General features: G+C 33.9%; 2 protein-coding genes across 3 annotated transcripts in view; one reads left to right on the top strand and one right to left on the bottom strand.

Annotated features, from left to right (window-relative positions):
- LOC123550599 (G patch domain-containing protein 1-like) overlaps nt 1–2,082 on the top strand; it is a 47,531-nt gene extending 45,449 nt beyond the window's left edge. For both annotated transcript variants that reach the window (XM_053545465.1, XM_053545466.1), the window contains exon 19: nt 1,445–2,082. In XM_053545465.1, the coding sequence (XP_053401440.1) occupies nt 1,445–1,496 (52 nt within the window). In that variant the 3' untranslated portion in view covers nt 1,497–2,082. The remainder of the gene's footprint in view (nt 1–1,444) is intronic.
- Nucleotides 2,083–4,715: 2,633 nt separating this feature from the next.
- On the bottom strand, nt 4,716–20,699 carry LOC128557653 (heat shock factor-binding protein 1-like). Its single transcript, XM_053545475.1, has 3 exons — nt 20,546–20,699; nt 10,020–10,086; nt 4,716–6,925 (listed from the first exon to the last, which is right to left on the bottom strand). The coding sequence occupies exons 1-3, from the start codon at nt 20,615–20,617 to the stop codon at nt 6,840–6,842; spliced, it is 225 nt and encodes a 74-aa protein (XP_053401450.1). The 5' UTR covers nt 20,618–20,699; the 3' UTR covers nt 4,716–6,839.
- Nucleotides 20,700–21,776: the final 1,077 nt, after the last annotated feature.

Here is a 21,776-nt window from a genome sequence, read left to right as displayed (position 1 = left end):
AGCAGATGACCCCTATTGATTTTGAGATCAGTAGGTCAAAGGTCAAGGTCACAGTGACCCGGAACAGTTAAACGGTTTCTGGATGATAACTCAAGAAAGCTTAGGCCTAGGATCATGAAAGTTGATAGGGAGGTTGGTCATGACCAGCAGGTGACCCTTATTGATTTTGAGGTCAGTAGGGCAAGGTCACAGTGACCCAGAACAGTTAAACGGTTTCCGAATGATAACTTAAGAACGCTTGGGCCTAGTATTATGAAAGTTGATAGGGAGGTTGGTCATGACCAGCAGATGACCCTATTGATTTTGAGGTCAGTAGGTCAGAGTTCAAGGTCACAGTGTCTCGGAACAGTTAAAACTGTTTCCGGACGATAACTCGAGAACTCTTAGACCTAGGATCACAAAACTTAATAAGTAGGTTGATCATGACCAGCTGATGACCCCTATTGATACTGAGGTCAAAGGTCAAATTCACAGTGACCCGGCACAGTTAAAACGGTTTCCTAATGATGACTGAAGAACTCTTGGGCCTAGGATCATGGAAGTTTATAGGGAGGTTGGTCATGACAAGCAGATGACCCCTATTGATTTTGAGGTCAGTAGGCCAAATGTCCAGGTCACATTGACCGGGAACAGTGAAACCGTTTCCAGACGATAACTTAAAAACGCTTGGGCCTAGGATCACTAAACTTAATAGGGGGGTTGATCATAACCAGCAGATGACACTATTGATTTTGAGGTCAATATGTCAAGGTCACATTGACCCAGAACGGTAGAACTTTTAAGTACAGTGACCAAATAATTTCTGTTCCTTGTGCAATTACTGAATACATCAAGGGGGCATTTCGTGTTCTACGAGCTCTTGTTTCAACCTGGTGTTGCAATTTTGTATGAAAACTAGTACTGTGAAATCATTAATATTCGTGGGGGACTAATTTTCGTGGATTTCATGGTTGAGTCAATCCACGAAATTTAATCCCAACGAACAAGTAAAATTCCCATTCATTTTATGTTCAAAAGTTGAAATACACGAATTCATATACCCACGTCACGAAATTAAATGATTTTACAGTATTAGGTGGAAGGGGTGGTTTAAATAGTCCAGCACACTGTCATTAGACAGGTCTTGTTTGTAAAATAATATTAGAAAAGCTGACATTTATAGACAGCTGGTTTCCTTAACCATTACCCTGCCAAATTTCTATAATGAACCATTATCCCTCTTTCAATTTGGACAGGACCATTAACAGTTAAGAGGGGTGCTTACCAAAAAGATACTGACTGAATGGCGAACAGTACAGATCATGATCAGACTGCACAGATGTGCAGGCTGATCATGATCTACACTGGTCACAAAGGCAGAACTAATTGTGTCCATCATGGTAAGGGTTAACTTTGATGTGTAGCAATGAACATATTTTGAAAAACAATTTCTGGCATTTTCTAGGTTGAAGTCTATGAAATCTGGACAAAGGATGAGAGCTGCAGACTCTTTGTAATGTTGAGACTGATAGTCTGGATGACAGCTACACAAACTAAAATTCAGAGGATATATTTGACAACATTCCAGTGGTAGAAAGGTTGAAAACCAGACATCAGATGTTGTAAAATAACAAAACAGCCCAATGCTGATGTTAAGTGGACTGTTCAAAACAAAGACATTGAAAATTTTTCAAATTTCATTCTGTGATTTGTGAAAATGGGGGCACTTTGAGAAAATGTCCAGACTACTGTAATTGTTGAGGTAAAGAAGATACTGTTACGTATAGTACATAATACTGTTAACACTAGTGTGCTAAATATACTGTGTTTGCAATTTTTGCAGTTAACTTGACTTCTTCACATAAAATATAATAAGTTAGTTACAAAGAAAATGTATATTTTATGTCTTTCATACTACATTGTATTACAGAACTATGAATAATAGATGAACCCATTTTCACATTTGATTAACTCTGTAATTGACAACCATGGTGGTTATAATGTTCTTTGTTCACATGATTTGTGACATATTTTTTGTTAATAATTGATGCAGAATTATAGACTTTTGTAAAGAGTTTCTGCAGATAAAAAGAAAAAAAAGAGCCATTTGTTTGTTTAGGATTTTGCATCATTTTTCAACTTTATATCAAATAACGATGATCAAGGTATTATGGGACAAAAATCGTTAAGTCATATATGACTTAGTCAAAACACTGTCTGCTATATATGGTAAAATTTATCCCTTACCAACATTTAACTTGTATTCTCTACAATTCACTTACAACTTCTCCACAAAATCGAAGTAGGGGGATAAAAGACCTTGGAAAGCAGTCTCCAGTCAGTTATCATGGAGATGAGCTGTATGTTTAACATACGTGTAAATACCCCCAAAGATTGCCTGCCAAGGTAACTCACTGTGTCATTTTCTGTCCCAAGGTTTTGACAATTGATCCCTAAAAGTAAATTGGTCATCTTTTATCAAGAGGCAAGTATCCTTTTTAAAGTTTGACAGCCAGTTACTCAAACTTTTTATTTTGAAGGTCACAGTGGCCTTGACCTTTTACAAACTGAATCATAGGACATGTACTGACTACAAGCTGTAGGTATAAAAAATTTCAAGTCCTTTATCAGAAACCATTTTCAGCCTGGAGGTCACTGTGACCCCGACTTACTACTAACCTCCATCACAGTAATGTTCTACTTGCCACAGATAATTGTCCTATGGAGTTTGGCTGCTGTAGACTAAAATGTGCTTTTTGACTGGAAGTACAAATGCAGTCTGGGAGTGCTGACGTTACATATATAGATCACTATAGGGTGGTGGTGCAGGTGCAGTTCTGTCAGGATCAAGTTATTGCCCTTTGTTTTAAAATTCATAAATTCCCACTAAACTAAATAACCCATTGATGGATCTTCATGAAACTTAATACTATAGGACAGAGATTGTCCCCTTGATTTGTTTTGAACGAACCGGTTCTTTTATATACAAGTTGTGTATATTTGGAAATTACGTATCCTTCAAAATAAAGTCCCCTCATTCACAAAACAATTTTGTTGGGGGATATATATGTACTGAATTTGCTTGATCAGACTTGCTAACCTTGATATGAAAGGGGTCATCTGACTGTAAGCAATCATTCTATGAAGTATGACACCCATAGGTCTAGTCTCCTTGCTATCGGAAACCAAATGGACCTACAAACTAAGCAAAAAGATCTCTTCTAAACAAGAAGAGATGGGGTATTAAAATTGTAATTTTGCCGAGAGAGCAAATTGTTTGACACAGGGTTTAGGTTTATGCAATTCTATGATCAACAAGTATCCAAAGGATTACTACTTGGCAACATACAAAGTAGACTAATCAGAAAAAAATGTATATTAACTGGTATGTAAAACGAGCTGTCTGAGGACAGCAACGCTAGACTATTCAACAGTCTTGTCAATTGAATGAATACAAAAGTGGAAAAAGGGGCATAATTTTGTAAAAATGGGAAACAGGGTTATGGAACCTGCACAGTGCTTATCAGCTCATGACAGTGGACAAGTGTGTGAAGTTTGAATCCATTCTCATCAGTGGGTACTGAGATACTTGCTTACATACAAAAACTTAACCAAAAACTACTAAGTCGAAAAGGGGGCATAATTTTGAAAATATGCAAAGTAGAGTTATGGGACCTGCTTAGTGCATGTCAGATGATGACAGAGAACAAGTGTGTGAAGTTTCAATCCATTCCCATTAGTGGCTACTGAGATACCAGCTTACATACAAAACCTTAACCAAACATTCTAAGTTGAAAAAGGGGCATAATTTTGTAAAAAAAAAAAAAGCAAAATAGAGTTTTGGAACCTGTGCAGTGTAAGTCAGTTTATCACAGTGAATAAGTGTGTGAAGTTTCAATCCATTCCCACAAGTGGTTACTGAGATACCAGCTTACATACAAAAACATAACCAAATCGGGATGCCGAAGCCGACGCGGATGCACGAGCGAGTCCAATAGCTCTACTATTCTTTGAATAGTTGAGCTAAAAAACTTAACCAAAAATTGCAAAGTTGAAGAAGGAATAATTTTGTAAAATATCAAATTAACCCTTAGCCTGCTGCAGGCGAATTTAACAGCCTTTGCAAACAGCTTGGAACCAGATCAGACGCTGATTAAATCGGCGTCTGATCAGGTTCCAAGCTGTTTGCTACTCTGACAATATTACTTCCAATTTTGGAGCAAATTGAATGAACTTTACAATTTTAGCAGACGACATTTCCAGCAGACGGCAATTTATCTAGCATGCTAAAGGTTAAAGAGTTATACAAGGTTATGTAAAAAACAACCATATTGGGACACCAACAAGTGGACAAGTGCAATAGCTCTACCTGTTCTTTGAATACTCAGAAGAGAAGCTAAGGAGTTGCACAGGAGGTAGTACAAAACAGTTTTTACGCTGATCCTTAAGATTGTTTTTAAAAAGACCATACCCAAAAATGTACCGGGTAGATAACATACGTCATTGTATTTCTCACACAACTAATCCCACAATGTATTGTTAGTCGGTCATAAATTAATCCTTTCATTGGATGAAGGATTATATACATACAAAACTGGTAAGGGTCAGTGTCTGTCAATTATGTGCCTTGAATCTCTTGATAGCAAACTGACAAAAGTTTGTCTGAGAATACCAACGAGTCATGCAATGTTAGAATAACATGGATTATGACAGGAATTGATGATCCAACAGCAACGCAAGTTTTCCACACAATTTTGTTTATTTCACAACAAAAAGAATATAATATTACATCATAATTTTTTTTTACATTTATCACAAGAAAGAAGAGAAATATTGTGTATACCACATCTAAAAAAAAAACTGTGAATAGTACAGAAAAACTTGAAACTATTGCCCAATATTTTCCATAACAAATTGTAACATTACACATTGCACTGCTAATATTCAGCTGAAATAAACACCAATTTCTGTATTTTCAAGTTAATAATGTTGGCATGCTTCCAGAATATTTTCCTTTGTAAAATTAATAGGTTTTTTTGGAAATAAACAGATTTCTTACAATAAGAATTCATATACAATGTATATTCTTTGTAAAGTACTACATAAAATACACTGAATTTCATATAAAACTCTGGCTTTTAACAAAAACGTATATTAACAAATAACTGAGCCCAGAGGAAAACACAAATTCAACCTGAACAATCGCCATGGAGATATCATTCTATATTGCATAGGACATAACAAGTTGAATACTGACACTGTCTTTAAATGGTTGGAATTTTAAATGATGTTTAACTTACAGAAATCTCTTGCGGTTTTTTGTTAGTATTCAACATAAAATAACCTAATACAAGTTGAGTGTCATAATATTGGTAAATACTTAAGCAAAAAAAGCTGCCAAAACCATTTCAATTGTACTGAAATTTTGATTTTTTTGTATATTATATGATTTTTCTGTCAGTAAAAGGTGTATGTAGATAATATTTGAAACAAAATTTTCACTAATGATGAAATCGGTGCTTTGCATTTACGAATTTCATTTACAAAAATAACACAAAACCTTTAAGAATGTTTTCATTCAATCTAATCATAACTTGAACAGGTTTTACACATAAAAAATGTGCGCCATAAAACAAGAAAGTTTTGAGCACCTCTCTGCTGTGTATATCTCCATTTACAGTGACATAGCTTTATTTTGTATAAAAAGAAATTTACAAGTTTCTTTCTTACTGACTGCACATAGAATGATTTGAGAAAGATAGCAGTCTAATGTGAAAATCTCGAACGTGTTTCAACACATATGCGTGCTTAATAAAGACTATGTCACTGTCTTTAAGACAACACCCTGATTTTAAAAGGTTGTTTTCTGAGATGATATGGAATTAAAGGCACATTTTGTAACACATATTATAAAATATTATGTTCACACCTACAAATGCAATGAAAATTAACAAGTTATGTCTTGGTCAGTACTGAAAATGCACAAAAATATATAGTAAAGTCGGTAATTAACTATAGCCAAGTAGGTCAAAATCACTTTACTATTTTTTTTTCTGATGATATCTTAATTTTTTTCATGAAATGTTTTATTTGAAAATGTTTGTACACGATAAACACATCTTAAAATACTTTTATACAGAATTCAGTATAACTAACATTGACCATTTATGGCTTAAAAAAATATTGAAAATACTGGATTAAGTATCTGTACATTTTCAGTAAAGATTATACATGCAAACTTATCATCATATAATTTTGACTGCTTTAGGAGTATGAAATACTAAAAAACCTTTCACCATCACACATGAACAATTCATTAGATGCCATATTGCAGAACCATGCATACTATCAAACCAACAAGAAACTCACAAATCATGTTAAATACTTCTCAAACCTCTGTGGGACAAATTTTGATAAATTATGTCATTATAATGTTGATGAAACATTGAATATACCAAGCGTTTTCCACAAACAGCAGAATATTTAGCAAAATCTGTAATTAAAGCAATAAATAGTTTAAGTGGCAAAATGTATACTTTTTGTTATAAACACAACATATAACTGCCATGTGTTTCAAATTTTAAGTTTTGGAACTCGGCAATTTCAGTATTTTTTTCCATAATACTATATTCTTCTTTAACTTCAAAAGAACAAGCAAACAAATACAAACTAATTCACTATAAATGTTTTGTAGCAATACTAAAAGCATGCAAGGAGAAAAATTCCAGGAAAGAGTTCTAGAAAAAGCGAGAATAGAAAATAACTAGAATGTCTTCTGTTTTCTCAGCAGAAGTAAACTTGGACCACTATGATATTTATCACACTTGAGAAAAAGCGCTTGGTATGTAGGATGCTGCGATCTATGCTCGATCGTCAACACCAGCCTGAGTCATCAGATCTGCTATATTCTTCTCCAGATCATCTATACGGTTACCCATATCATCTAGTGCACATGGTTAAGGAAAGCTGGGTTAACAATATTTTTCTTTTGGGGTTTATAATTATCGTATTAATTACTAGGGTTATCAACCTTTCCTACAAGAAAGATTTGAGAAATTCCTGCCTAGGTGAGTACAATAGCAGGTGCAATGATACGTAAACAAATCTGAGGGCAAGCTGTAAACTGATCTTGAAGGTTTGATCTTTCGTTATTAAAAGAACAAAACAGTGAACATTGTCAATCTATCCCTATTAATCTATGGGAAAATTATTTACTCAACACATCTAAAGACCTGTTATTTACACATGTAACTATGGATACAATCTTTTATTAAATATTAATTTATTATTATTTTAACTTGAAAGATGGCAATGAGGTTACATAACTTTTCACAATATATTAACGAATTTCTAAAGTTTATTTAGTTGTTCACTCCATTGACTCCAATAACCTATAAAGGTTAGACAAGTTGTATAAAAAGCCAAAATGGTGTGAATGACTGCTTGAATAGCAGAAGGAGAACAGTGGTAGACGTTTTCATTTAAAATTTCATATGAAAAACTTTGTTTGTATAGCTTATTTAAAGTTGCCGCCGGTAACCCATGATTATGGGCGACTCCTTCAGAAGACCATTAGTAATCTTAGAAGGAGGATAGGTGCAAGATACAGAAGACGCTCCAATTACAGAAGCTTCCCTGGTTCTTTAGCATGCCAAGTGTAAAGCACGCATACACGAGACTCTTATCCCAATGTTAGTAATTTTTAGTTGGAGGAGCGAGGGCTCGAACTCATGACCCCATATTTAAAACATTAGCATAAATCCTAAATATATTTACATAAGCATAATGTAGCCTTGGCAACCAACAAGTTTTTGCTTTCAGTTTCACAGAATTTAATAAGTTACACTAGAGATTATCTCTCGCCAATATGTCACTGTCATAAAACTTACATAGTGGTTTACTGCATCACTTTCTATCATTCTGCTTGTAATCACAAATCTTCCATATTGAAAATCAACACGACATCCTGCCTTAATTACAGCTTCTGGTAACTTATTGTTGCAACTGTATACTATTCAGGTACATTAATTTCGGTTTTCACACTTCTTATTGGCAAAAACTGGGGACTTCTGTAAATTATTACACAATTACACACTTCAAGAAATTGTTCTTATTTAGAGTAACGATGGCAACCACACAGAAGCTACAGGGTCGCCTGTAGGAAAGAACTGCTTAATCATTTTTTTATCTTAATTCTTACAGCAACGGTAACAAGAGTTGTCCAAAAGACAGCTCGTTCAACTTATAATTTGACAGCTTTCAAGTTGAACAAAGGCCATAACTTGGCAAGACTTATGTAACCGAGTTATTTTATTACAATTTATAACACATTTAAATTTTGTCACAGCAATGATAACAACAATGTATGCAAAACTTCAACCAAACTTTCTGAATTGAAAAAAAATCGTAATTTGAATTAAATTTAATCAAAGATACCGGTTATCTTACTTGTTCTTTCAGTAGGTGACTGATGACTGTAAAGCATTGTGTGAAGTTTCAATCAAATATATACAGTTGTAATTGAGATACAGCTCAATAGTTGCAAGCAAAAGTTTAACCAAATTATTAAGTCGTAACAGAGTAATAATTTCAATTTTACCATTATATCAAACTTGGTTATTTCAGTAAGAAGCCATGTGTAAAGACAATATAGTCAATCCAATATACGCAATGGTTACTCAGATATGAGTGTAATCTGATGCCTAGGTTAGTACAACTACTACAATAGCTCTCATAATTCTTCGAACAGTCAAGCTAAAAGTGCCAGCTCTTTTACTTAATACTGTTAAATCAGTTTTTCTTCTTTCCAGAGTTTTTTAAAAGAACCTGTTCTCTCAGCTCAACATACTGGGTGACTTTGTACTTAAATATACATGTACCCTAAATGATTTCGTATGAAAAGGAAAAAATCTTCAAAGAACCCCAAATTATATATTTAACTGCTATGTAATATGCATCTGCACAAAAGAATGCACAAATAGAAGAAATTGTTCTTGTTCAAACAAGAAAAGTCAACTATACTAGTGTATGTATGAGAAATCCTACATGAAACAGAATATCAAATTTAATCACTTCACTGCTGGTCAGCAATCATGTCTGACCTGATCAATAATGATCTGAAATTACTTCCATCAATGGGACAATAGCTCAAGTTAGGACATGTCGTAATTTAATGAGACACTCATCTCTAGGGGATACAATTTACATCCAGCAAGTGTTTCACAGGAAATTAAAAGTTTCTTGCTATTACTTTATGGGAGAAGTGACAAAAATGTGTGTCTCGCTGAAATTAAGGTACAGATTAAACAGAATATAAAATACTGCATTATATTCTTCGATTCTTTTCTTTCTCACTTATTTTCATGCCCAGTCTTTTGCAGGATATATAAAAGACAGATAGATCTTTATTAAAATAGCAACCTTGAGTTGGCCTAACAGAGGAAGTCGCATGTAATTATGTTTAACTAATGTATAATAAATAAATTCTAATTGCACACAGGTTACATCAAACAGAGCCAATGCAGTGAATGGTCCAGTGGTAACACTGTCTATGAAACCGGGGGTCTTGAGTTTGAGCTTCCACTCGAACTAAAATTTCACTAACATTGGGATAAGAATCCTGTGTGTGGGTGCTTTACACATGGCATGCTAAAAGAATCAAGGGAAGCTTAGAATTATCCTCCCTTAGATAACAATACAAACAGTCTTCTAGAGGAGTTGTCCATATGGGTTACCGGTGGTGATTATATTAATAAGCTTACAAAAAACAACTATAAAAGCACAAATTTACACTGTGTCAAAATTTTGCGATTTTGATTTTGAGCATGTTCGCAATGTTTAATATTCGTGAAATGGTAAAAATGGTATCATACTTGAATTTGAATTGTACTAACGGTGAATATTTATGCGGGGATTAATTTTCGTGAGATTTAGGGCCTCGTGAATATAGTGAAAATTAATCCCTCATGAAAAATTCTGCTTTTACAGTATAAGAAACTGCATGAATGACCAGTATTTGTACATTTATAAAAAAAGGATATTTCTTGTGATGATCTGATCGGACATGTTCTGGAATTTATCTTGCATTTGTTGAAGTAAATTCTGTACCTGCAAATAGAAAAAAAAAATTATGAGGAAATTGTCATCTTCAGACTCATATGTTTTCAACTTTCATTATGTTAACTTAATACTGTTTTCTGTCTTTTTACACACCACAATGTGTGTTTTTTCTGCATTTCAGTTTTCGTCAACTTTTCCCTGACACATACTGCTACAGATGCTTATCTTGTTCTTTTATTCTATATTTAAAGTAATTTTAATACCACGCTTTGTGAGTTTTGTTTTTAAGTTTTATAAAAAGACTAGAAAGTGGTCTTTGTCTCTTACTGGCATTCAACTCAAAGTAAGTAGAACGGTCAATAGGATATGATGTATAAGACACGGAAGTGAAAGTACTGTGAATAATTGAACTTTAACAATACTGAAGTTTAAAATGGACTGGAAAAGAAAAGACCATAAATATACATGTATACTCCACATTTAAATCATTACATTTTAAAGTCTGACAATGCACAACCAAATTTACCGGCCAGACAACATTTTGTGCACACACAAACATACACAAGCACAGACCCACACATGGACATGGGTAATAGTACAGTGTATGTCCCATCACTTTTAATGGCATGGTATAAAAATGCACTAAAATGATATCACAAAACAGCACTGGCCATTTTCATGCAAATTATGAAATAAATCAAAACAGTGTCTATGCTTCAAATATTAGATATAGATATCATATCATATGGAAAATGACTGCATTATTCTTTTACTCGAAACTGTCTTTTTCCCTTTTTACAGCCAAATGTAGTTGTAACAAAATCTTTTACATCAAGGACTTTTACTTCTCATCTCATGAAATTATTATTATAAACTGCTAAAAGAAAAGCTGTAAGTTTTCCACAAACTATAGCACTGTGCCACAGCTTTTACTACAGTGGACGTAAAATGACACAATAAAATATTTTATTTGCATTATTGATTGTAAGTCTGTAACTTTCTATACCAAAAGCCTATTACAGATCAATAAAATCAATATTGACCTCTTCAAGTTTTAAACCAAGCAAACTATTAACAGCTTTTACCCTTATCTTTGGTCAGGTTTAACCAAACAATAGATTGCCTGAATAAATATACATAATGTAGTCTACTGTTTCACTTTATGCATTGTAATAAATTTAAGGAATTTAGAAAAGGGAATTAATGCTCTCCTAGATACAAGCTTTGGACTGGTTCCCCAGAGAAAGTGTTTTGTATAAAATGCTCATGCAATTGAAAGTAAACTGTGCGATTGATTATATAAATTTGATAAACTGTTCTATTACTGATACACATACATTTTGTATACCGGTAGTTATTTTTGATGACCAATAAAAGAACTCCTTTGAAATTTCATGATACAGTATCTTCCTAAAATTTCTTGACCTTCTTTTAAGGAAAAACCCTTGCACAATTTTCATACATATATGACAATCTTTAATCAGAACTGTGGGCAGTGTTGCATTTTCCATTACTGCTCATGAACAGATTCAATCAAACAAGAGTCTGCAATTTTCACTGTTTGCCTTGTTCTCAGTGCTTCCGAGGGATCTACTTTCCAGATTTTATTCATAATAAATTAAAAATTTCCTTCCAAAATTCACAATATCACTTAATCAGCATAAATTTTTAAAGATTCTTTCTCTGTTTTCAACTCTGACTTGTAATACTGAAAGAATGTGATTACTTTCTACCTCAAGTGGGGTTTTTGCAAAAAAAGTTTACACACATCAATTTAAAATATAATATTCAGCCAATCTGCACAAAAAGGACAAAATTTTAATACTTTTTGGAAGATGACAATCTAAAGGACAATTTTCTTGTAACTTTCAATTATGAAAGAGTAAGACTAACATCTTAGGCAAACCCGTTTTAAGCAGCCAGACTGTCTCTCATGACTGGCTGCTTAATATCTGTAATGTAGCTGCTTTAGACAGGTGGCTGCATCCAATAGGTTAGAATTAGAACAACACGTTGATTTAGGAAGTTACAAAATTTTATGTAGTTGACTGTCTGCTAAAAGCCAGTGGCTACCTTATAGCCTGCTGGCAACAAGTGATTCTGCCTTTGCGACCAGTTCAGACCAAGACCAGCCTGCATAGATGTCTTGGTCTGCACTGTTGCTATTCGGTATACATGTAAATTTTCAATGAACACAGTGTGCAATGTCTGGGTCTGTTGTTGCATGTAAGAAAAGATGAAATTGCATGATGAGGTAGGTAAACTTGTGTTTTTGCTCAGTATGACACAATTACAAAAGTTCTCAAACTGACACAACTATAATTGAATATCATATTGTGTCAATGTGAAATATCTGCTTTTAAATCAGCTGTTTTCAATTTATGATTCGACCCTGTAATCACAAGAACTCTGATAACATCATGAAGTCTGAAAACAGCAAGAAATCCAACAGCTCATGTGTCTGGTCTGTGGCCACCTGATGCTTCTAATGATTAATAGTTTAAGTGTATATATTGGTTTGCGTTTACCACCTGTGTTATGTCTCATTGTTTTGTTTTTTTCAATGTATAACAGAAGCTGACATTCTGTTACTTAAAGGCACTGGCCTCAAGATCGTTGGACAGCAACAAGTTTTTTGGTTAGATATTTGGAAATTAATGCTTTATTTCTTATTTAAAGAATGATTTGAAACTTAATTACTGACAGACTATAATTATGTTATGGAAACACATGTCAATTAGTTGTTTTTACTGCTTACTAGAGGTAAACTGCCTCAATTATAAATATGTATATTTTCCATGCATTGAACACTAAATCCTCCATAGCCTTGTTGGTAGCGATAGCAGAAAACTTCTTTATTGCCGTGGCAGTCTGTGTTCCGAATCCTGACACAGTCACCATTTTTTTCTTGATTTGGATTTTTTAAAATAATTTAGATACAAAAACTCATATCCTAATGTTCATTATATGACCAAACATCAATATGAAAGAAAAATAATTTTTAGCCAAAATCAGTGCCTTTAAATTATAAAAGGGCTATTTTACCTTATATGGCTCGAAAATTTAATTATTATTCAGTGAAAATTTTTATCCAACTACAATGTGTTCAGACAAAGTTATTTTAACCTTTCCCCTTCTAAATTTCTAAAATGGACTGGTCCATCATTCAATTTGGGCAATAGTGTCTGTGAATACCATTCATTATTAGAAATTTACTGACTGAATAACAGTGAAGACCAAGATCAGCCCGCACATCTGTGTCTGAACTGGTCGCAATGGCAGAATCACTTGCCGCTAGCAGGCTGAAGGTTAAACAAAAATATTCTTTGCTTCGAAACTTACAAGACTGCTTTAAAAATGTACAATCTGGGTGTATCCAAAACCATACCAAAGTTTCATGTAGAATAATTCTATTCTTAACATCTGAACTGGTTTTTCACCAACCAAGTATACATGTAGATCACGCTTTTTATTTCACAATTCCAGAAAAAACAAAGCTAAAACTTCACTGATTTTAGAAGAATTGCACTTTTTCACAAATAAGGAAGGCAAGGGCTTTCATTTTGGGAATATGGATTTAAAGGCACTCCAGATCGTTCGACAACAACAATTTTTTTTTGTTAGATATTTGGAAATTAATGCTACACTTCTTAAGAATGCTTTAAAACTTAATTACCAACAGACTGTATGGTACGGAAACATGTCAGAATTAGTTGTTTTTACTCATTTTTATGCTGAAAATCAACTTAGCGTTTGTAACGCTTTACTCGAAGTAAACTGCCACGATTATACTGGGCCTCCTCTGGGTTTTTCATACTTGTTGCCAACCTTTTCGCCAATTTAGAGCTAAGTTCTGAGCCACTTTTATTTCTCTCAGTTGGCTGTCATAGTGTGCATAGGGAAATTAATTATTGTAAATAATTACATATTAAGGAATAATAACAAGGTGCATTAAATAATTGTAAAAGAAAAAACAATTTTGTGCCTGGATACAAATGTCACAAAACATTTCCTTAGTTTTAGAATCATATCTAAGCCATGAATTCCCAATTTTCAAGCACGCTTTAAATTTTCTGGTAGGAGGATTTGGAATTTTTGCTATTTTAGAAGGTGGAGTTTGAACACTCATCTAAAGATGGTAGCAACTGATACTTTTCCAAAGTTTCTGAACATTTTAAAGAAATTAGCCAGGATACCAACTGAGTCCATTGTGTTTTTGTTATCACACCCATCGTTAAAATCTTTTAGGATAACTAACAATTTAGAAAATTATCTAAATGTTTGCAAAAATTAACAAACTTAATGTATCTTTCGTACTAATTAAAATTTCGTCATACAATTGCATGTCACAAACATACATGCCGGTCTTTTTGTAAAAATCCAAACACATAAAGTATGCCATAATTGTCTTTAATTTTGGTGAATCCTCGGCACACTTCAAATATACAAGTTGGCAGATGTTTTTTATAAATGATTAATTATCAATTCACACATTCTTACGCAATTATCTTCTCGAAGTGTCACCCGACATCAATAGCCAAATTGACAAATACACCCCTAGACTGGCTATTGATTTTATTCACAACCAGCGCCTAGGTAAACACGTATATCAAGACAATTCTTGACCCGCTTACATCATTATGGGAAAAAAATGACAACCAAAAAAACTATGCGCCACTTATTTTCGCCAATTTACAACATTTAGCGCCAAATTCTGAAAATTATCGCACATGACGACATTGGCAATTGAGCAGAGGCCCTGTTATAAATATCCTATTTTACGCGCAATGAACACTAAATCCGCCATACTGGTTTCTGCATTGGTAATGACAGCGGAAAACTGCTTTACTGCAGTTTAAAAAATAAATTTAAGTGCATATGGCTCATGGACCCATACTGTATCCTAGGAACGTTACTGCCACCTGTGGTCTACACTCCTGGTCTAGAGTAGTCCAAATAATTAGACGTGAAAAAGTTGTCATTTGACGTTCAACAGTTAATATTCTGACATTTTACATTTTTACTATTAAAGCCTTTTTCGACGTCTAAACGCTAAGTATGAAAGAAGTGTAGCATAAAAACAATTTCTAAAACATTATAAAGTCAGGAAACTTTGTACCTAATAGGAACAAAAATACCTTTGCTTCAATTCTGCAAGGTTAAAATGATTTACAATCCATTATTATCCACGATATGACGCTTCATCTTTTCGACATCAAATGTTTATATTTGACATGCCACCATCTTGTTTCGAAATTGAAAGTACCAATTAAATTTGATCGGCGGTAGACGAAAAAATATTTCCCGCCAAATACTTTCATTGTAATTTTGATTTTTTTTCATCATAAAAGTGTATTTTCTATTTTTATCCTTTTAAATTTTAAATGTCTCTTCTGGAAATAGAAAGATTATTGACATTTATAGTTTCTCTGTATGAGAAAGAGAAAAGGTAACTTTCGTTCAAGAAATGATTCTAATATGCAAATCATGTTTACATCCGGAACACTCTCGGTTATTACCGTGCCACTATTCAAAACTTTCAACGGATTGGATACTGGATTAATTAATCGGTTAATTAATAACAAATAAGGTAAAATATAACTTTTAATTGCTGCCGTAAATCACATTTATGATTATTCTTCATACTCAATGTGAAAGTTTCAGTCATTTTTGCCAGAAAGTCGTTTAAAAACCTTCAGATCAAAATTCAAATCTGAAGCGATTTTTGTGCTATACGTTATTTCAGTTCAACGTTAAGACCTGACATAACATGGGAAATAAAAAAAGTAAAATATCAATTAAAATGAACTTATTAAGTGATATGAGTTATGTCACGTCTTATATTTAGGACTAGGCAGGCCTCGATCTTAACCTACTTTTGCTGGTAGCCAGCAGGGCTACCAACTTGTGAAATCAAGTAAGCCCGACCAGGTTTCTGGTAGTCCTGTTTTGGAAAGGAGAAAAATATATTACAGTCTTCACCTTAAATTTTTTTTCAGCAATTGTCCTTTCGGGCAAGTAAGTTAAGAAAACCATTGCCAGAAAACATTTTTAATTGCCCGAAATCATTTTGTTTATAAATATGATGTATTTTAGTTAATGCTTGATTCAACATTCAGTTATTTAAATGGTAGGCAACAAACCTACCCACACTATCCATGGGCAGGCTAAGCCAACGTAAGTGGATAACCACGTTACAATATTCAAGTAACTAGCAGACAGAAATTATGGAAGAAAACTGTAGAAAACAAGAGGACCATGATGGTCCTGAATCGCTCACCTGTCCCAACATGACCCAGTTTTGAACTGAGTATGACGTCGTTTTTTTTCTATTATTTGACATAGTGACCTAGTTTTTGAGCTCATGTGACCCAGTTTTGAACCTGACCTAGATATCATCAAGATGAACATTCAGACCAACTTTCATACAGATCCCATGAAAAATATGGCCTCTAGAGAGGTCACAAGGTTTTTTCATTATTTGACCTACTGACCTAGTTATTGATGGCATGTGACCCAGTTTCAAACTTGACCTAGATATCATCAAGATGAACATTCTGACCAATTTTCATGAAGATCCATACAAAAGTATGGCCTCTAGAGAGGTCACAAGCTTTTTCTATTTTTAGACCTAACGACCTTGTTTTTGACCGCAGCTGACCCAGATTCGAAACCGATCTAGATATCATCAAGATGAACATTCAGACCAACTTTCATACAGATCCCATGAAAAATATGGCCTCTCGAGAGGTCACAAGGTTTTTCTATTATTTGACCAACTGACCTAGTTTTTGACGGCACATGACCCAGTTTCAAACTTGACCTAGATATCATCAAGGTGAACATTCTGACCAATTTTCATGAAGATCTTGTGAAAAATATGGCCTCTAGAGAGGTCACAAGGTTTTTCTATTTTTAGACCTACTGACCTAGTTTTTAACCACAGTTGACCCAGTTTCGAACTTGGCCTAGATATCATCAAGATGAACATTCAGACCAACCTTCATACAGATCCCATGAAAAATATGGCTTCTAGAGAGGTCACAAGGTTTTTTTATTATTTGACCTACTGACCTAGTTATTGATGGCACGTCACCCAGTTTCAAACTTGACCTAGATATCATCAAGGTGAACATTCTGACCAATTTTCATGAAGATCCATTCAAAAGTATGACCTCTAGAGAGGTCACAAGGTTTTTCTATTTTTAGACCTAATGACCTAGTTTTTGACCGCAGCTGACCCAGTTTCGAACTTGATCTAGATATCATCAAGATGAACATTCACACCAACTTTCATACAGATCCCATGAAAAATATGGCCTCTAGAGAGGTCACAAGGTTTTTCTATTATTTGACCTACTGACCTAGTTTTTGAAGGCACGTGACCCAGTTTCGAACTTGACCTAGATATCATCAAGATGAACATTCTGACCAATTTTCATGAAGATCTTGTGAAAAATGTGGCCTCTAGGGAGGTCACAAGGTTTTTCTATTTTTAGACCTACTGACCTAGTTTTTGACCGCACGTGACCCAGTTTCGAACTTGACCTAGATATCATCAAGATGAACATTCTGACCAACTTTCATAAAGATCCCATGAAAAATGTGACCTCTAGAGAGGTCACAAGCAAAAGTTTACGTACGGACGGACGCTGCGCGATCACAAAAGCTCACACTGTCACTTTGTGACGTGAGCTAAAAAGTAAGACCTATACCAGTATCTAGTTATATGCCAGGCGTGGGGTTCAAATTTGCACTACCCTTCTAAAACTTACTTTTTTAGCCAGGGCCTTTAAAATATAGTGTAGCTGTTCAAATTTAACTGCAATAATGGATCAGCCTGGTTAGCCTCCCCCCCAAAAAATGTTGTGTTTCTGGTGGCATGGCCAAAAAAAAGTAGGGTCGGTAGGTCGGTATTTGTTTTTTGTTTTTTTGCATTATGATCAAGTAAATGTAGCCTATTATCACAGTCCGGGGCGACGTGGACACAATAATCATCATCAACCCACCCGTGTTTAAAGCGAAAAAAAAACAACATTAAACAATTATCAGTAATTATTCTGTTGATAAACAAGTAATTGGCCTTGTTTTCATCATCAATTAAAACCCCCTCAAAGAGCTAAAAGAAGTGTGTCGGTACCATGGCATCTAAAGTGGAGATCAAAGGGGTTTAGTTGCCCGAGATTGTCATGGCATTACGTCATCTTTTCGCGCCATGTGACACATCACTGTCTGATCGTACGGCCTGGGTTCTTTAAATTGCTGAGAAGAAATCAGTAAAAAAGTATCTTCTTTAATTTTTTTTAAAAGCGAATGCGCAATATCCCGTATAAACTGACAGGTAAATGTGTCAAACGATAATAGTAGATATCCTACCTCTGTGACCTATTTGCCCTCAAGGAATTCACATTATTGTTTGAAAAGAATATCTGACATAGTGTCGAGTCAAAAAAGACATGTACAAAGATTCATTTACTTATTAAACTTATTAAAAACCACAGCGACATCATCTTGCTTTATTTTAAAACAATCATTGTTTTTATTTACGTTCAGGAGGTCCCGTAACCTATTCATCCGCACTTGCAGAAATCTGTTTGCCAAAAATCGTTTTATTCGATGTATTTAAATTGCTGCCGCTTTTTCATTATTTAAGATTTTTTAATTCTGTTTTTTGTACTTTCTTGTCAAAAGTCTGAATTTTATGACCATAGTATGTAATATTTATTTACTTTTAGAAATAAATAAATAATTAAGATCGCGCTGTTTGAAATTTTACAAATAATTGTATGATACTTCGATAATTTTTATAGAATTTTGCCTACATTTCTGTCGACATCTTATTAAAATCGTTATAGAATTCAAACTGTATTATTTCTAAAGCGATGCTGAAAATTTGAAGCGATTATATTAAAAAATGAATGCACTACAAGCGTTTTTTTGTGTATGTGTCGATAAACATTTAAGTAACGGCGAAACGATAGGTCGCACGTGCTCGTGGAATTGAAAATTTGATATCTTTACGGTTCGCGGGTAAATTCCAGACAATCCAGGTAATTTTTAGGGATGTAATTTCTGAATTTTGTAAAGTTACTTTATATATTGCAAATCTGAAGTCATCAATTCATGCATAAATATACGAAAGCTAGTATTTAGGAGGTACATTTCAGATTCATGAAGTTCTTTTTGTAATTATTGTGAAAATTAAGGGATTTAAATTTAGTAGCCCGACGGACTACCAAGCTTGGGAAATTCGGTAGTCCGTCTGAAAAACTGATAGCCTCGGGCTACCGTCAAGATCGAGGCTAGTTCAATAACATTAAACTTGCACAGGGCGCCTTTTAATATTTGGACGTTTAACATGTCCCTGTGTCAAGTTTAATCAAATGTCAGCCATTTGCATAGCACAGATTACGACTTTATTTTATTGAAGTGTAATGTAGGAAAACTCTCAAACACGTGAAACATTGGTTTACCGTAACTAAAACTGCACCACAAATCACTTCCCCGGCGCATTTCACAGAAACTTCTAGCGTAATTTATTGAAATATCACGAACAATAAAACACCGAATAAATATATAGAATCAATTATACATGCTTAGACGAAAACAAATACGTTTAGCCTACGACACTTGTAAAAATCTGCGGCCATATTTAACGCATGGGTACCGCCGAACGCATGTGGACTAGCCTTTTAAACTGCTTTGATAGGACTTTACAACTAATTTAAGTAACTTTTGATAAAATTACCACCAATAAATGCTGATTACACCCATCGACTATAAACATATGCATACTACATAGACAATACGTTAGTAACGGGCCGCATTTTTTTTCAAATCCGACCGTGAGAATATTTTTTCGTCTAAAATTAATCTTTATAATAAAGAAGATTTGACAGTTCGTGTTGTGAAAGTGAATGGATGTAAATTTCATTTTCAAAGTGCGGACTGATCTTCAATAACTTCAGTAAGACGGTATGTTCAATGGATGTGTAAATTAGGTTTCTTTGTCCGTTGTTGGTATTTAGCTATCGCTTTCAAGTCACTTCTGCCGTGAACTTGTAAAACCTTCCGCAAGAACTTTTGCGGAAAGCTCTACCGGGAAATTCATACTTTCGATAAAACGTCGGACTATATGAAATGTCAAAATCTTAAAATATTGAAGTCCGATGTTTATTTATAGAACTAGATCGAGGCCTGCTAGGTCTAGAGGTCCAGTCCAGTTAATGGACCCGGGTCGGACCCCTTGCAACTTCCTATTGAAAAACAATTAAACAGCTCTTGAATTGCTGCCTGAAATATTACACCCACTATCCATCCAACTTGGCCCTTTAACCTGACATTCAAAGAACTATAACTCTGCCGCAAGTGTAAAACTTTTTTTTTCCAAAAAAATACAAGTTTGGACAAGTTACCAATTTTTTCCAATGATCTTTTAAGCTCTATAAAAAAAGATATACTATAAATATCCTATATATCAAAAAAGACAATATGAAGTTTAACTTACAAACACTGTAAGATCCTGAATATTTTTTGGATCAGCGCTGTTTGAAATGTAATCCTTTCCTGTATCAGCCATCCTGTCTGTTTTTGATTACAAATGGCAACTGCTTTACCAAACGTAAAAAGCGAGATAATCCGAATGAACTAAGTAACTAACGGAAAGCGTCTAATATACCACAAAGATAAATGTATACCAGCAAGAGCAAAAAATACAAGGCACTATATGCGATTCTTTAAAGTTTGGCCAATTAATGTATTTGTTCAAAACTTTAACAGCTAATTATTTACACTTATATGTGTTCACTGATTTCTCTCTCAATACATGTTTAATTTTCACTGGAAGAATTGCCCAACCAAGATAGCATTATTTTAGTATAAATTTAATAAACATATTTGCCGAAGGAATAATATGAATATAAGCATTATTGTATTAAATTGGTCAAATATATATACGGGACGATACCAGGATTATGCCCAAATATTTTCCTTGGCGAGTATATATTTTGCAAAAATTCATTAGAAATGCAAGTTTATAAAGTATTTTTGCCTCCCTTTGCATATCTCGGTTACGCAACCAAGATAGATTGAAAATAGATGAATCCCAAAGCTGCATGCTATTTTAAAACTTGTTTTTTTTTGTTGTTTCAGGTAGTTTAACTATCACAACATTTATCAAATGCAAATGTAAAACTACAAATTATATTGAAATCTAAAGAAATAGCTAGTCTACTTTTGAATAGTCTACATTTGTATCAAATGTAGGTAATAACAAAATTTCATGAAAAGTAATAAAATATACATTTCGAATATGGATCTAACTCTTTGTAATAGGTATTTCTGTCCCTTAAATAAATCTCTAACAGAATATATGAAAAGTGAAAAAAAAATATCATAAAATGTTGTTCGAATATGTGATTGACCACCTTTAAAGGTAAATCAGTATTCAAGTTGTGGTCTTACATAAATTCTATAGGCCTTTCTTTGACTTTTATGTTGTTTCTTCGGATATTTCTTTTAATAATTCTGAGTGTGTTTTTAGCATGAATAGATTAAGTTTCTATGTATTTTTACTGGTGGCCAGCCTATGTCTTCACTAATCAGACCTGTGGTCAATTACTTTGAAAAGTAATTAATTAAATTACAATTACATTGTGAAATGTTCAATAAAATTACAATTACCATTACATAAGATTTAGCAATGTAATTAATCAAATAACAGCTACATTGCAAATTGT

Source organism: Mercenaria mercenaria, chromosome 6 (assembly GCF_021730395.1).
Source record: "Mercenaria mercenaria strain notata chromosome 6, MADL_Memer_1, whole genome shotgun sequence".
Taxonomy (NCBI): Eukaryota; Metazoa; Mollusca; class Bivalvia; order Venerida; family Veneridae; genus Mercenaria; species Mercenaria mercenaria.
Note: the sequence above shows the minus strand (reverse complement) of the source record. Positions and strands in the feature narration are given on the sequence as shown.

Excerpts from the sequence above, each read along its gene's own strand:
- LOC128557653 (XM_053545475.1), bottom strand. The coding sequence starts at position 20,617 with ATGGCTGATACAGGAAAGGATTACATTTCAAACAGCGCTGATCCAAAA. Across the intron at positions 10,087-20,545 it reads TTCAGGATCTTACAGTGTTT|GTACAGAATTTACTTCAACA; the intron begins GTAAGTTAAACT and ends TTCTATTTGCAG. Across the intron at positions 6,926-10,019 it reads CGATCAGATCATCACAAGAA|TAGATGATATGGGTAACCGT; the intron begins ATATCCTTTTTT and ends AACCATGTGCAC.